The 17,151-nt window shown below is 31.5% G+C and overlaps 1 protein-coding gene across 2 annotated transcripts in view; it reads right to left on the reverse strand.

The window, feature by feature from the left end:
- LOC118195501 (complex I assembly factor ACAD9, mitochondrial-like) overlaps positions 1 to 17,151 on the reverse strand; it is a 150,875-nt gene that overhangs the window by 63,732 nt on the left and 69,992 nt on the right. For both annotated transcript variants that reach the window (XM_035366827.2, XM_035366826.2), the window contains exons 9-11: positions 7,915 to 8,014; positions 6,828 to 6,901; positions 3,683 to 3,758 (exon numbers count right to left, since the gene is read on the reverse strand). In XM_035366827.2, coding sequence (XP_035222718.1) covers positions 3,683 to 3,758; positions 6,828 to 6,901; positions 7,915 to 8,014 — 250 coding nt within the window. The remainder of the gene's footprint in view (positions 1 to 3,682; positions 3,759 to 6,827; positions 6,902 to 7,914; positions 8,015 to 17,151) is intronic.

A 17,151-nucleotide genomic window follows, 5' to 3' on the forward strand; every position in this document is an offset into this window, starting at 1 on the left:
CTATTCAATCCAGATTGGAAAGTGACAAAAAAAAAAAAAAAAAAAAAAAAAAGGGGTCCATTGCTTGTTTTGCAGTGAACTGTAACAGTTTCAATATTCGAGATTTTGCGGAGAAGGGGAGAACCCCCCAAACTTTGTACTGTATAATGTATTGGCAAAAAAAAATGAAATTATTTTGACTATTCAATTACTTTCCCTTTATTTAAGCCATTCCGAATATTATTCCTTAGAAAGCTAATCCGTGTTAAAACACAACTATTTTTGGAAGTTCTTCAGCAGTTACTGCAACTATGTTATTATAAACATCCATACATATATTCATAATATAAGCATAATGATCATAATAAACACGAATATGAACTGACCAAGCGGAACGAGAATGCAAATTATTAAGATCTTGATAGAAATTCAAACGTGTGTAGTATTTGGGTGGGAGGAAAAGAATGTGGAATGTAATGAAATTTTCTACTGCTTTGGCAATTCTTTGACCAACAGCACCTGTCTGTACTCTCTGCGCACTTCAAAGGTTATGTTAATGCAGAGAGAGGGGGAAAAGCTGTTTCCGGGAGTATGATTCACCATCTGACATTCCATATTAAGAAGAAAAGTTGTTTATTTAGTTTCGGCTTTGGTAAGGGAAAAATTGCGCGTTCATTTAAAAAAAAAAAAAAAAAAAAAAAAAAAAAACTCTAAATAAAAAGTAAGCACCTATAAGGGCCTTTATATTTTATTTTCAAATATAAGGACTTATAAGCACTTATAAGGACCGCTATGAACCCTGGTGACACCGTAGAGTTTTTTCTTTTCGTTGATTGTAGCAACTGGACCATCTTTAAAGGAGTTTCGTTTGTCGTAAGACCCTTCTTTACGCGGTTGTTTATTGTTGAAAGTTGACTTTAAGGTATAACAATCATCTAGTTTTTCAACTAAATCAATTGGTGAAATCAATTCAAACCATATGTCAATAAAATGATCTTTTACTTCTGGAGACATTTTACGTTTTATCTGATTCACTACAATAAGATCGCTAAGTTTTTCAAAAGTATCTACTTTAATTCCGCTTATCCATTCATCAAAAAAATTTCTTAACTCATACATAAAATTCTTCCATGTGTTTCCTACACTCTTATTGTGCGTAAAAAATTTTTGGCAAAATTTTTCAGGTGTCATCTTGTACCGTTTTAATAAGATCCTTTTAACTTCTTTATAATCGTTTGCAATTTCATCGGTTTCTCTGGAGATTAACTGAGCGACATCGTACGGCAATAAGCCAAAAAAATGAGTAACCCATGTATTTTCTGGTATTTCAACTTGTTTAGCCAAATGTTCAAACATGATTAAATATAAACTGACATCATTCTCGTCAGGTTTAAATTTTTGCATCAAACAATGAAGCTCTAACTTTGGATTCATGTGCGTACCACTAGCATTTTCATTGGGGCCAGAATTTATAGATCTACTTTCTGCTTCAATACATAGTTTTTGCAGTTCAAATTCCATTTCATACTTTCGTTTTCGCTCCTCATATTCTTCTTTTTGCCTACGTTCTTCATCTTGACGTTTTCATTCTTCAATTTCCTCTTTTTCTTTTCTTTCATTTATTACAATGTTTAACCATCCTTTGGCGCATTCTTCATCGTACTCTTTGCTAGCCAAAATTATCTTTTTCAAATCGCTCATTTTATGACTCTCATTTACATCTTCTCCCATTTCTTCAGGTAATATTCTTAAATTGCATTTTTTTGCCTTACCGAAAATAGACATTTTCGTACTTTTCAAAGTGCAAATATATATATATATGCTATTAATATTAACTTCCAATTAGACAACTTAGTAGAACACAGTTATTGCTATTTTATAAGTTTGTTTGACGTTCTACATATATTTCAAAATTTAAAGAAATGAAAAATAAAATAAACTCTCTTTCCAAAATGATAAAAAAATAACAAATTAAATTCTACAATAAATATGTTACATCAATCAATGCACATACCTTGAAATTCAAATTCTTTTCAATTTATTTACGTATAGCAAATTCTTGTAGCTTTAGGCTTAGGTTTCAGAATAATCCCGCTTCTGATTTATGTTAACTTCCTTTTGTAGTTAAATTAATCACTCGTAAAATGGTTGTAAGAGACAAACATTTATTTAAAGATAAATCTTAATAACCTACACGTAACGTATTTGTAAATGTACATAACATAACAAACGTACTTATTGCATTGTACCATTAAACATTTCAAGCGTACATTATCTCAATGTATATTTTTTAAAATTATAAATAGAACGACATCCAGAAATGAGCTGTTGCCATTTTCTCAATAAATATTTTGTCTAATTAAATACAATTAAATAATTTACAATCGTGCTTACATGAATTTTAAATAAATTTTCTGTAATTCCGTAAAACAGTGTAAATTTATAGTTATATATATCATGTTACACGTTGTCAGCCAGCGGCGGTCAACACGGCCTAAACGGAAAGTCTAGTGTCAGCTACAGATGGCTGACGTGGCGCTCAACGAGTTAAAATTTATTTCTAAATTTTCTTAGCTTATTTGGAACCTCTTCTAATTGCTGATCCTTGCCCCACCTAAGGTACAAGTAAGTTAAAAACACAACAGAAAATCTTATAGTGCAAAAGAAAATTAAAGATGTTTGACTAAATAAAATTTAGAGTTTCAGAAATGCATTTTTAGAATTAAAAAAAATTCCAAAGGATAATTTGAAAATGCATAGCTGAGAAATTAAAATCAAGACAAATAACAAAATAGGACTAAAAAATTGATACATCCAAAGCTGCGAATATATCAATGGAGTGGATTCAAGTGCAAAAGAAAATAGATTCCATTACAACCATGCAATTCCATTATCAAAGTGCAACTCTGTAAAATATACAGTTGACTGATAGTTGAAACTTTCTTAGATACTTTTTAAAAAAATATATTACAAAATAAGCATGCATTTACATTACATGTACATTAAGTAAATAATTGTCTATTTAAATGCACAAGAGGTGATTTTGATTTGCATAAAAATATACATTTATGATAATATGTATTTAATATTTATGTAGAATGCACTTAATATTTTGCACATTTCTACTTTACTTGCTGCTTTTTACTTAATGTAATTTGCTGAATGAAATGCATAAAAATGATTTTTGAATGTTGCAGTTAAATACGATATTTAATTTTCTTCACCTTAAAAAAAAAAAAAAAAATTCTTTTAACAGGGGTATATTTTACTTTCAGTATAATGCAGGTTTTGATTCTTATGCAATCTACCACTTTTAGTATGCAATTATTTATTTTAAACATAATGCCACTAGCACACTACTTTTAAATCTGAATATGAAATAAAATAATATCAAGAAATGACTAAAACAATAACCAATTTCAGTGGTGCTGCCATCAAAAACATAAATAAATAATTGTTAAAAGTAGTAAATCACATACTATGCTATTACCCTTAATAATTATACTTATAAATCATAATGAAAAAATCTGCTTCTCATTTTGCAATCCAGACATATATTTCATGCAATATTATTCAAATCATAACAAATGAACAAGATAACAGATGTTCAACATGCATTATTAAAATTATTTATACGCATACAAAAAGTAAAAACTAATTTTTTAAAGCAGGATTTACAAAAACAAATGTTCACAATGTTTACCTAGTACTGATTTCAATGTTCCAAAGGTAAATGTATTGAGAGATAATCTAAGAGATTCCAACATTTTCAAATAAATCTGCAATTATGGAAAATTTTTATGTAATATGTAACAAAATAAAGCTAGTTATTTTATTAATATATTCATAAATACTTGATAAAAAATAAGCTTTCTTTAAAATTCATAAAATCATTAATGAACTAAAAAAAGAAAAATGATTTATCATATAGTTTAAAGAGAACAGCGCATTAAATTTTGTGTAGAGAATTATTTAATCTCTTATTTCCATTAAACTATATAATAAATTATTTTCCTTCTTTTTAATTCATTAAGCTTTAGACTTTAAAATGAAGACACCCAAAGAAAATTATTTCAACATTAATTTTAAAACTCTAAATCAAATTTTGAAAAAAAATCACTGCATCACATTCTGTTGTCATCCACAAAAAGAAAGTGTGTGCACAATTTGAAATGGATAGCTTATCAAAGAACAGTTTAAAAATGGATGGCAAAGTTCTACAGTGACAAATACTATTAGTGAGTGCAATAAAAGTTTAGTAAAACATGGTTACTTTTAAAATATTTTAGGAAATCATCTAACTAATATTATTTTATCATTCTTGCTTTAAAAGAGATAAAAAGTTTGTTTTATATTCCTGGAAAATTTCAAATTTTTCTTACAGATACATTTTTGGATATTAAAATTAGAAATTTTGGAATTAGTCTTATAAAAGAACATAATATTATACTGTCTGATAATATTAACAGCAACCACATTAAGTGGCACCCACTGTAGTGTGATACAGACATCATAACCTTGAAGGACTAATACCTGGTGTTCTGCTTCATATTGTAGCATATTTAAAAAAAAAGTGTAGAAAATTGCTCAGTCAACATCTCTTTATCATTCTTATTTTAAAAAAAGGATAAAAAGTTTTTTTTTTACAATCTATGAAAATTTCAAAACTTTGTAAATGACACAGTTTTATAAGCTGAAATTTTAAAATCAAGAATGTTCAAGAATCGATCGAACCTCAAATCGATTCGAGGTTCAGACTGGTGCGTGAAGGTGGAGTTGCCCCTAACTTTCTATTTTTTGACTTCGCTGATTTTTTTGCATTTTAGTCTATGTGTTTTATGTTTGATCAGACAGCCTGGCTTAGTAAAAGTAGGCGGCCAGTATAACTCTGATTCAAAATCCGGTTACAACCATGTGCATTGCTGATGACGAAATAACGTGGTTCTGAGACTCCTTTGCCAATGCTTTATTTTTTCTTTTTTCTAGTAATTTCCTTCTCCTGATGAAGAGGGACCTTTAGCTGCCCTCGAAATTGATTGAGTGTTTTAATATATGTAACCTAAATACAAGGTTGCTATTCTGATTTTGATAGTTAAAAGTTATTTTTAGTTAACCCCTTCGAGCCGGGTAGCGAAAACGTGTGCTTATCGCTGAGGCCAGCAGTGTCTTACGCGAGCGTCTCTCTAGGGCCGGGGGCTTTTTTGCTACTAAGCCTAAATTCATGAAATTTCCGAAGTATCAACGCATTGTTTAATAATGCTCTATAGAGTATTTAAATGGCTTATGCTTTATAAATATTTATATATATATATACTTTAATTACCTTATTTCTTGTTTAAATGCATATTTTACACATTTTATTTTAATTACTCACCATTTTATGAATTTTAACATTATACATCTGAAAACTAAATATATTACTTAAAATTCTCTTTTCGTATGAAAAATTTGAAAACAGGGATCTACACACAGTCCTACCTTACATTCCTTGCACTCGTAATAACTCATTTGCCGTTTTGGAGGATGTTTCCGGGAATGTGAACAAACGAAGCATCGTCGTCTCATTTTCTTATCAGTCTCTTCTGAACAAAGTTTTGGAAAATGTCTTTCAGTTAATCTTTTAATCTTTCAGAATCAATATCAGAATATCAGAATCAATATCTGAAATATTTTGCATCATTTCTGCTATTTCATGCTCTGTTAAACATTTTCGACGCTTCGACATTGCAACGGTAAAAACAAAGATTTCACGTCTAACAAGATCTATTTATTTTCTAAAAACTGAACTGCAAACCGAAATACCCAACGCTTTAGAGCAAATAAAACTTCTCTACTTACAGTAAACAACTACCACGTGCGAATAAAGTGCAATTTAAAGAGACGTCATAAATCACGCCATTCAGAAACATTTATTTTCCCGTTTGTTTATATAATCAAAAACACGTGTATGTGAGTCATGCTTTTCTCATTTCGAGTGAAAGGTCTAATTTACATGTATCTGAAACCATATGGACATACAGTGCCATCTTGTGGCAGAAATTATAGTTTGAAAAACGTTCCAAAGTACTGGCACAAATACGTGACAGTCGGTAGAGAATGGAACAATCCTCTGGCACGCCTGCGTGTCGGCCGGTAGGTAAGTGCGTTCGTTGCTGGCATGTATACGTGACAGTCGGCGCGAAGGGGTTAAAGTTACTTTCCTATCCCTTCTAATTTCAGCTTACAAATTTCCGGCCAGAGTGTGTTTTTAGAATCATGGTTAAATGCAAATGAAGGAAGAAAAATATTTAAAGTCGAAGTTCCACTAACTTCGTTAGAGAGCCAGAGATTCTAACCAGCACGCGTTTGCACTTTAAATACACTCTCTCTAAGCTATTTCTATGTTCGCTCGCTTTTCAGGCCCTTGATAGCTTTGCCATTTTGTTAGCGTTTAAGGGGCCAACTCCTATAGAATTTTGGTAGCTTCAGCTATACCTTTTTAGTTAAGTTTTATTTCTTAGTATTCTTGAGTTCAAGCCCAAGTGGAGGCTTTTATGTATGTCCTGAGAAAGGGCCAACTGTGAACTTTATTTTGAGCAATAAAGGGTAATTAACCCTTCTCAAGTTTACGTTTCTGTCTACAGAATTAGGTTGGAACATTACAAACCTCTGTGGCAATAAAAAGTATTAAAATAGATTTCTCTTGGATATGATACCTGTGCCATCCTGTCAAGCAAGATACAGAGTGTGTATAAAATTTGAATTTGATGGCTTATTAAGTAGTAGTTTAAAAATCAATGACAAGCTTTTGACCATTGCTTAAAAACACCATGATTGAACTAACTAAAAAGCTTATAAAAACTACTCACTTTAAAACCCATTCCTAAACTTCCAATTAAATTTGAGCCAGGAACAAGAACTTCATCAAATGTTACTATTCCAGCTGGAAAGCAGAAGTTCTTTATTAACTTTTATTAATATCCTGAAGAATGATACTACAATTATAAGTACTGAAAAATACATAACCATTGCTTCCAATTTTAATATAATATTAGTTATTGCAAAAAAAATGAATGCCTTATTCACAGATGACATTTGTTTACTTTTTTTTGCTTAGCCTAAATACATTTTTACTTGTTTGTTAGTATGTGATTTTGACTTAAATGCTTTAATTATAATATTGTAGGTATTTTTAGCAAAAGTTTTTACAAGTTACTAATCATCTGCTTCTATAAATTACATACATGCTATCATAAAAAATGCTTGCACACAATATTACAGGGTTGGCCAAACTTCAGAGCCGCACGTTTGAATTCAGGAATGTTCGAGAGCCGCATCTAGATTTTCTAAAAGCCACAAGTTCATATTTACATCATTATAGAAGTAGTGGAGGAGGTTTTAAATAGAAAGAAATTCCTGATAAATTTGTAAAAAGAGTCTAAACTAATTAATTACTTCTTTTTTGACACTGAATAGTTTTAGTTTACCATATTTCATACATATATTTTATATGCACAAGCCACACAAATAGCCTGCGAGAGCCGCATCAGGCTCGCAAGCCGTACTTTGGCCACCCCTGCTATATTACATAAAAGTGACAATTAAAAAATTAACATATGAAAACAAAAAATTTACTTCTGTTTTTAAAATTGCATCAAAACTGTAAATTTATATGAATTAATACAGTTATGCATATTATTGTGTTCACACTTTCTTACATCTCAAGAAAAAACATAAAACAGAATTATGTAATATATCAGAAACTACAAGAAATAACTGTTTGCCTTTGCCATTATAATGGTCTATAGAGTATCATATTACTGTAAATTTGGAGATGCTCTAACACTGTAATGCAAAATTTATTATAACATTAAAATTTGAAATCTAGAAACTGACCGTTAGAAGGATGCTATGATAAATAACAAGTTGATTGATTTATACGAAAGGCACACATACTTTGGGTTCCACGAAGGCATACTTTATCATGAGAAGATACATGCACACCTTCAGATTTCTTATCTACAATAAAAGCAGAGAGTTGACACTCATTTGGATCCTGGGGGAGAAAAATTCAAATATCAAAATATGCATAAGATTTACCAAACAACATAATACCTTCTTTCACTAAAATTGCAATAAACTTTAAGAATTATAAGTAAATTCACGTAGGTTTATAATTTAACAGTATGTACCCTATTTTCTCAGTTAATTTTTCCCAAAGCTTTTTTAGCACCAATCTGAAAATTTTTTAAATATCTGCGTAATTTTAACCTTCCTCAATGCGTTCAGAGAAAAAATTAATATATATAGGTGGAATAGTGAAGATCAAAATTCAAGTTCTGAAAGTGAAGCTGTCAAAAATGAGAATATATGGATATATTCTCATTTTTGACAGGAACGATTATTTTGTCGACCGAGTCATAAAGACAATTCTAAAAAAATTAAATAGCTTATTATATTCATATTAATATATAATTAAATGTGGAATTCTCCTTTAACTCAGAGCATGAGAGCACGAAGTAATTTAAGTATTCTTTATTTTAATAGAAAGAAATAAAAATAATTGAGATAAATTAAGTAAAGATGAAGTTAACGGTATGCAGGATTAACATAATGATGCACAGACAGTCCTTTACACAGAGTTCCTCCGGCATTGATAGGATATATTAGTTCAGCTAGTTTTAAATAGTATGATCATCTAAAGTCATCACAGCTAAAGCCGAAAATCAGCATTAGACCGTCTGTCTAATGCAACCCTTGAAGACGAGTGAGCCGTCTGCTCACATCTACGTCTGAAAGCGATCTCCCGCTATCTCGGATGATTCTTACTGCGCTGAGCAGTGCTGATGACGTCATAATCCTGGTATTCTAATTCAGCATCAGACATTCATGATTCCCACAGCTTCGGCCAGCCTGAAGAGGCATCGTCCTTGATGTCTTTTGAATGGACATCATTATCATGTACCTGAAAAAAAAAAAAAAAAAAAAAAAAAAAAAAAAAAAAAGAGTATCAGGTCCTTAGGTTTTGAGCTGATACAAACATTAAATCAATTTGACCATGGCTTCATATGGTCAGCCACAGTAGATGTCAAATTCGGTCCTTCATGGCATCTTACTTTCTCGACTTCATATCTGTCATTTGGTCTTACAGGTATGATTTTATACGGTCCATGAAATTTTGGTCATAGTTTCAAGCCAGTCCCATATTGAGTTCTCTGAATGGCTACCAAGTCACCAATCTTGTATAGTTTCGGTTTCTTTCGTTTCTTGTTGAATTGCTTACGATTCTCTTCTTGTATCTTCAAAATGTTGTTTTTAGCATCTTCTCTCATTTCATCACGTTCTTGTATCAATTGCTTTAGATATTCTTCATTCAATATCTCACTAATTCTCATATCTTCTTTGTTCTTCATTTTCGTGCCTATGAGAAGCTCAAACGGTGAATATCTCGTACTTCTCGTAGTTGTGCTGTTGATTATCCTCTGTACATCTGGAACATACTTAAACCATTTTGTTGAATCTTCATGTGATAATTTTGATAAAACAGGAATCAAAATTCTATGGATTCGCTCGATCTGTCCGTTACCTCTTGGAATACTGGTAGTAATTTTGACATGTTCTATTCCTTCTTCAGTACAATACGCTGAAAATTCTTTCAATGTAAAGGCACTACCTCGATCTGAAATGATTCTGGCTGGATTTCCAAATACAGTCTGAATTCATTGAATGAATATTGCTTCAATTTTGAAATAACTTCTTGCGTAGTTGGTGATTTCACTGGATAGAACCAAGTAAATTTCGTAAAAGTGTCGACAACAGTTAGAATGTGTTGGTATCTCTTGTTCGTTGATGGAAGAGGTCCAATAAAGTCGATATGATACGTACTCAAAGAAACGTTTTCTTTCGGTAGAGGATGAAGAAATCCTTCTGCTTTTCTTTGCTTCTTGTTGTATAGTATACAGTATTCGTACCTTTAATAATATTTATTACACAATATAATTTCTATCATTACTTAAGACTTCTTGTCAGCATAATAGTAATTTGTAGATAGCATTTTTGAAAAATGTCTTATCCTTAAAGGTGAAAAACTCAAGTAGTGCTTGGCTGATATCTGTTTCAGTTTTGAATTTTTTTCCTTTCAATAAATTTTGCAAGAGACACAAGCTATAGGTCTGGGGAGTATGGTGGATGCTGCAGAATTTCCAAGCTTATCTCTGTGATTTTCTGATGAGTTGCTAAAGCAGCCAGTGGTCTGGCATTATCATGATGCAGTATGATGTGCCATTGAACATTGCCAGCCTCTTTTCTTTGACTGTTTTGTTCAAACCAGCCATTTGCTGCCAGTATCCCTCTGAATTGAACTTTTCTTTAGGTTTCAAAAACTTGTAATGTATTGGTCCTTGGACATCCCACCATACACATGGCATTCTCTGTTCAGGCTCAAACTGGGTTTAGAGGTAGAGGGCACAGGTTGTTTAGGCTCAAAATATGCTTTTTTCCTAATGATGTTTTCGTAGGTAATCCATTTTTTATCACCAGTTACCATTTGATCAGAAAAGGGGTTGTTTTTGTTCTGTGCAAGCAGAGATGTGAATATGATTATTCAATCATGCAAATTTTTCTAAATTAACTCATGAGACATCATCTGAAATACTTATAGACCAATCTCAGTTTCTGAACATGGTTTGAAATGGTTTGCTTGAAACAAGCTATAGGTCTTGGGAGTATGGTGGATGCTGCAGAATTTCCCAGCTTATCTCTGTGATTTTCTGATGAGTTGCTAAAGCAGCCAGTGGATTGGTTACCAGTTACCATTTGATCAGAAAAGGGGTTGTTTTTGTTCTGTGCAAGCAAAGATGTGAATATGATTAGTCAATCATGCAAATTTTTCTCAATTAACTCATGAGACACCATCTGAAATACTTATAGACCAATCCCAGTTTCTGAACATGGTTTGAAATGGTTTGTTGAGCAGAGTTAAGTGTTTCTGCAATCTTTGACATTGTCAAAAAAGGATCTTATTCCATTATGATCTTGATAATACCACCATCAATCTAATATGGTTTGATCAATTAAAATCAAAATCACCTGCTTAAAATTTTTCAAACCATATCCTGCATGTTCTATTCAACACCAAATCTTCACCACTAAATTTCAACATGCTTTTGTTGCATTTCTTCCTATTGGAATTTGTATAAAGTAGAATATTGAAAATGAACTTTATCAGTAGCCATGCTTACACAGTCGCATCTCACTTAATAATGACATGAGACACTTGTTTCAATTAATTTAGAACAGCAGATGTTTAGAAATGTAGTGATAGAGCAAGACAGCCATATATGTTTCAAATGAACAACAATATACATGCCGAAATATGAAATAACATAACTGTTATACAGAACATTCTGGCAGACTTTATATTACAGTGGATGTCTCCTTTCCATACCATTATTATAAAGTATCTATTACTAATAAGAAACAAATACTACAGCTTGAATTACATCTTAATATTATAAATTTTAAGACAGGAACTGTTAGTAATCTGAGGTTGCAATTTACTTTTCAAGCTGCAAATAATTTTTTGACATATTTTATAATCCTTTACATCCTATACTTAGTATTCCATTCAAATTGGCAACTATCTTTTTAGTGCAAGGACTTCTACAAAATACTAGGTGAGGCATGTCAGTGCTTTCAGAAAATACTATTTTTTTTTCAAAGAAATATTTTAATGAGATGATGACTGCTTCAGATTCTGTTTCAAATTACATTATATTCTAGATTGCCTTTTTTTGCCTTTTCACTAAAGTGTGCAACATAAACTGATCACCTGAAGAAGATGTCAGAAGTAGTTAATATTCCTTTGAAATTACTAACATAAAAATTCAGTTAATTTTTTCCAGTTTTATTAATGAGACAAAAAAAAAAAAAAAAAAAAAAAAGGTCCTATGTTCAAGATCTGTGGATAATATGAAGAAAAGATTTTAGATTTTAAATTTAAATTAACTTTATGATCATAGATATTTGAGTTTTTAAAATAAATTACACATTTAAAAAAAAAAAAAAAAAAAAAAACCTTTTTTTTAATACACTGCTCTCGAAGTACACACATGTGATCATATATCAAGATATAATACAAGCATCATCAAAAATAGCAAAATCTAACTTGCTCTTTAATTTTTTTCTGGGGGGGGGGATAAAAATTTGGCTTAGCATTTTTTAAAGAAAAGTATAGATTTCTCTCTCTCTCTCTTTTTTTTTTTTTTTTTTAAATTTATGACTCTGCACCTGCAGTGCTAATATATGCAAATAACTTTTAAGTTAAGGCTGCCCACAAGTTATTTAAATTATATTGAATACTCAGATTCTCTGAAATATATTAAACTCAATCTTTTATAAACAAAAGTAATGCTGTTAAAATTGTTCTTTAACTCATTACAATGAGTTAACCAATAGCTTTGGAATCAACAAATTACCACTCATTTTAATTCTAACTGAACAATATCACTTACTTATATCAAGATAATTCATAATTTTACTTTGAAATCATATAAGATTAAACTTGCATACGCTTTACTTCTATTATCAAATAATGAAAAATCTGTATGTATGTAGTTTCTTGCATTATGAAAAAATGTGACTCCTATAGCATGGGCGTAGCCAGCTCAAATTACGGGAGGGTGCCCGTTGCGATTCCTATGGCTATCCTGTTCTACCCATTACAGCATCTTTAAGTTACAGATAATTATTACGTGAAGAATACATATTATGTTAATAGCAGTTATTGTAATATAAATAATAATTATATTATAAATTTTAATAATAATAAAATTATGTATATATTATAAATTTTAATAATAATAAAATCATGTAACAATTATGGATATATTGCATTTAATTATCGTATTTATAATTATTACCTTACAAACATATTAAATGCGTAACTCTCTTTTTGTTTTTTACTTTAACTGCTTTAACCTTTATTCTGTTGTGTGCCCTTTAAAGAGACACAGCAACACAAAGAATTTTCCTATCAGACTGCCCTAAAACCTATTCCAGAAAATTTATTGTGCTGTGTATCAAATTTATTGTGTGTTCGTTATTGCTGTGCCTCGCAATAACGAACTCTGACGTATTTTCCCTTCAGCATGAATGGATTTTTCTTGGCATTCTGCCAGATACAGATCCCATCAGTTTGGGTACAAGTACTTGTTGTATAGTTTTTAAGTGAGAAGGGAGGGGAAAATTTTTGAAAATGTCCCTAAACGGCACAGAAGCTATACTGCTGGTTTTAAGCTTAATGTAATTTCACGTGCTCAACAAATTGGAAATCGAGCAGCAGCTCGAGAGTTTGAAGTGGACGACAGATGTATTCGACGTTGGAGAACTGAAAAAGAACTTAAAAATATGCCACAACAGAAACAAGCCAAAAGAAGTGGTAATGTAAAGTGGCCAAATCTAGAGGACGACCTTGCAAACTGGATAAAGGAGCAACGAGGAAAGGGAATGGCAATTTCGACTGTAAAAATTCGCTTACAAGCAAAATTTATAGCAAAAAAATGATTTCAAAGGAGGTGTAGCAAATTTATGAAAAGAAAAATTATTTCTGTGCATACTAGAACAACAGTCGGGCAACAATTACAAGTGGACTGGCAGGATAAAAAGTCATCTTTTCTAAAATATGTGACAGCTATTATTGACAAAAAAAAACTTCTTCGGTCGCAGATAATAAATATGGATGAAACACCGTTAGCTTTCGACTCTCCTGCAAACAGAACTGTTGATGAAACTGGTGCAAAAACTGTATCTTACGATGGGGCATGAAAGAACGTCATTTACATGTGTGTTAGCTTGTGCCACAAACGGTGACAAGCTAAAGCCGATGATCATTTTTAAACAGAAAACTATTCCGAAGGGAGATTTTCTAATGACGTAATTATTTGTGCTAACGAGAATGGCTGGACGTGCAAAACAATCATGCATGAGTGGCTACAAAAAGTTTGGCAGTATCGTAAGGGATCTTTTTCCCAACTAAAAGGGTTATTTATAATGGATTCCATGCATGCTCATTTACTTGAGTCAGTGAAAACCAGATGTCAAAAATTGTCTATGACCGTAGCAATAATTCCTGGTGGTTTGACAAAAATCTTACAACCATTAGATTTGTCAGGTGATAAATCTTTCAAAGCTGAAGTCCGAAAGCGGTGGGAGTGTTGGATGAGTGAAGGATTGCATACGTATACTGAAAGCGGCAAAATGCGTAGAGCAGCTTATGAAGAAGTTGCAAAGTGGGTAGGAAGTGCGTGGAAATCGGTAAAAACATCGTCAATAATAACAGGTTTCAAAGAAGCTGAAATTATATCTTTAGATAAAGAGACTGTAAACCAAGAGGATGAATGTGACAATCTGGAAGACTTGGACTTAGATAAGGATTTACTAACTCTTTTTCATTCAGAAAGTGAAGAATCAGATTTTGATGGCTTCATATGATGTATAGTTTGCTGTAATTCCTTCTGTAAGTAAAATTTAAAATTTCCTTTTGTAATCCAAATTTAATAGTTCATTGTTGCAACATTTTTTATAATATAGTCCGAGTATTACAAATATGGACTTCTTTAGTGGGTAAATATAAGTATATACGTGAAGGTAAATATATTTTCCACATTTCTTACCTTTAATTTATTTTTGAGTTATAGTTTCATTTCATGCATTTTTCTTAACTGGTATGTCATATATCAGGACTTAGGTTGAGTTTTTGCATCTATACGGCCCATGACGATGTCACGCGCAATTTAATCTATTGCGGCGTTTCTGTGTAATTTTAATTTTTTTCCTGCCATTTTTCTCGAGTGTGGCGTTTACGCTGATGCGGCCTTTCTTCCGGAAATTACGGTAATTGCACCTGGTATTAATAACCTTAATAATAAAAAAACACAATGCTTTAATTAAATTATTTAAAACTAATTATATATTTCCCTAACCATTCTGAATAAGTTACTTTATCAGCTAAAAAGTTTATCTCAGCTATCAGAATTTTAGGAACAGCATAACAAGAAAAATTTACTTAAGTACAAAGTGAAATTAGTTTACTATTAAAACCCATTAACTATTGGATAATAATAATAATAATAATAATGAAAAAAAACATAGACTTAGCTGCTTCTTTCAGGAGCTCTGCCAGGCTAGTAGGTAATCCAAAATTTTCTGATTACACATGACGAAGCTAGTTGAAAGTTCGGTGAAAGTACCTTTTTTTTTTTTTTTTTTCCACAAGGAAGTATGAAACAGAGACTATGGAGATTTCTGCAGGGGATTTCTCAATTTAAACAGGACGAAGAAACCGGAAGGCTTGTAGGAAAGTTCTTTGAATGTAGATTTTCGAACTAATGAAACATTAAGGTCATTTGATGATTTCAGCATGGAATTTCTCAATTTTTGAAGATACATCTACCATTGACAATCAGCTTGAAGAATTTGTAGTTGCTATTGATGACTTAAGGCGTATTGAACTATTTTGAATAAGTTTCCATTGATAATTTATAGCGGAAAGATATTAGCAGCAGATTGAAAAATTTGGCTATTGATCAATAACTACAGAAGAAAGAAAGCCTGGTGGATCGGGTGGGAGAAACTCTGACATTATTATTTTTTTTTTGTTAAATCGGCGTGCAGAGCACACAACCAAATCTCATCTATTACCTCGACGTGCGACCAAAAAGTGACCTTCTACCTCGAAACCACCCGTTAAAAAGTTACGCGCGGGAATACCAACTTGGCATCACTCACGTCTCGCCAAGGTGAAAACCAGTTGCAACACCCAGCTTTCCGTCATGCAAACACCCCCGCCAAAACCAACCAGTTTGAAACTACAACGGATTTTCCATCTCGCCAACCAGCCACACCTAGAAGAGGGGAGAACGTGGGAATCTTAACAATCCTGGACCAAGCTCCAGTGAAAGTGCACTGAAGAACCCTAAAAATGCGCATTTTACCGGAAAAGGGAGATTTCCTCCCCCAGAATAGAAATCACAAAGACAGTTGCAAAAATCCATTAATTAAAAGCTCATAACTTAATTTTAATTGAAGCTAGGAAAATAAAAGTTATCTCAAATTAAAGAGCTAATTTTTATGCAACTATTGATAATAAATTCTAAGGGTTTAACTTAATTCTTGTCATGAAAAACTGAGTTTATTGCATGAAAATTCACCTATATCCATTGTCTGAGTGTACAAGTTTAAAAACGAAGTGGACACCAAAACGACGCTAGAAGCATTTCGTGTAAAAATCAAATAATCCCAAATTGATACAATAAACTAATAATAACCAAATAAGTTAATAAATCCAAACATGCTGTGTAGCTAAAATTTTGAATATTGACACAATAAAATCTTGATTTCTGTGATTAATTTAATTACGCTAAATTTGCTAAACAACAATTCAAGCAATTTGAAAAAGCATAATTAATAACAAAAATAGAATAATGCTAGTAAAAGTACTTCTAGTATTTTACTTTAATTTCTGCCGTACACATTCGCACACATACAAAGAAATATTAAAAGAATTTTAAAATTTATCTTACTTTTGGTTTCATAATATAACCATAAAGATATATAAATATGTAAAATTCGTATTTCAGTTCTATATAATTAAGAAATTGAATTAAATTTGTAAAAGTTGCAAATGCATCATTTATTTTGGACATAAAATTAAATTGCAAATAAAAAGAAGACGAACATTTTTCTGGCCTTTCATTTTTATTCGGCAATTAAAATATTCCCGAATTCCATTTTTCGTGGCTGTGAACTGGCAAATATGTCAATAACTTTGTTAACTAATATTTCTTTGGTATAATGAATATGCATTAATGCCAAAGAACTTCTGCGCTTTTCTGTCTTAGTAGCTCTATTATAATTTTCTAACCTTTTCAAAGCACTTACGGAACATTCACATTTGCAAGATGTCATCAGAAGTGTAGCTGCTATATGCAAAAGCACATCAATATTTGGGAAAAAGATTTTATTCAAAGCTTTTAAAGCCAAAACTGTTGTGTCTCAGAGCTTTGCTTTGGGAATAGATATAAAATGCCGTCACCAATGTTTCATCTCTTCGTGTAGAAGTTATGGAGAGAGTAAATCATCTTTATATGTCCCCTTCAACTCATTTACAGAAATTTCATTTAGATAATCAGCACA

This window comes from Stegodyphus dumicola, chromosome 1, assembly GCF_044657685.1.
Source record: "Stegodyphus dumicola isolate Sdum_Otavi_A_Nest chromosome 1, ASM4465768v1".
NCBI classification, from domain to species: Eukaryota; Metazoa; Arthropoda; class Arachnida; order Araneae; family Eresidae; genus Stegodyphus; species Stegodyphus dumicola.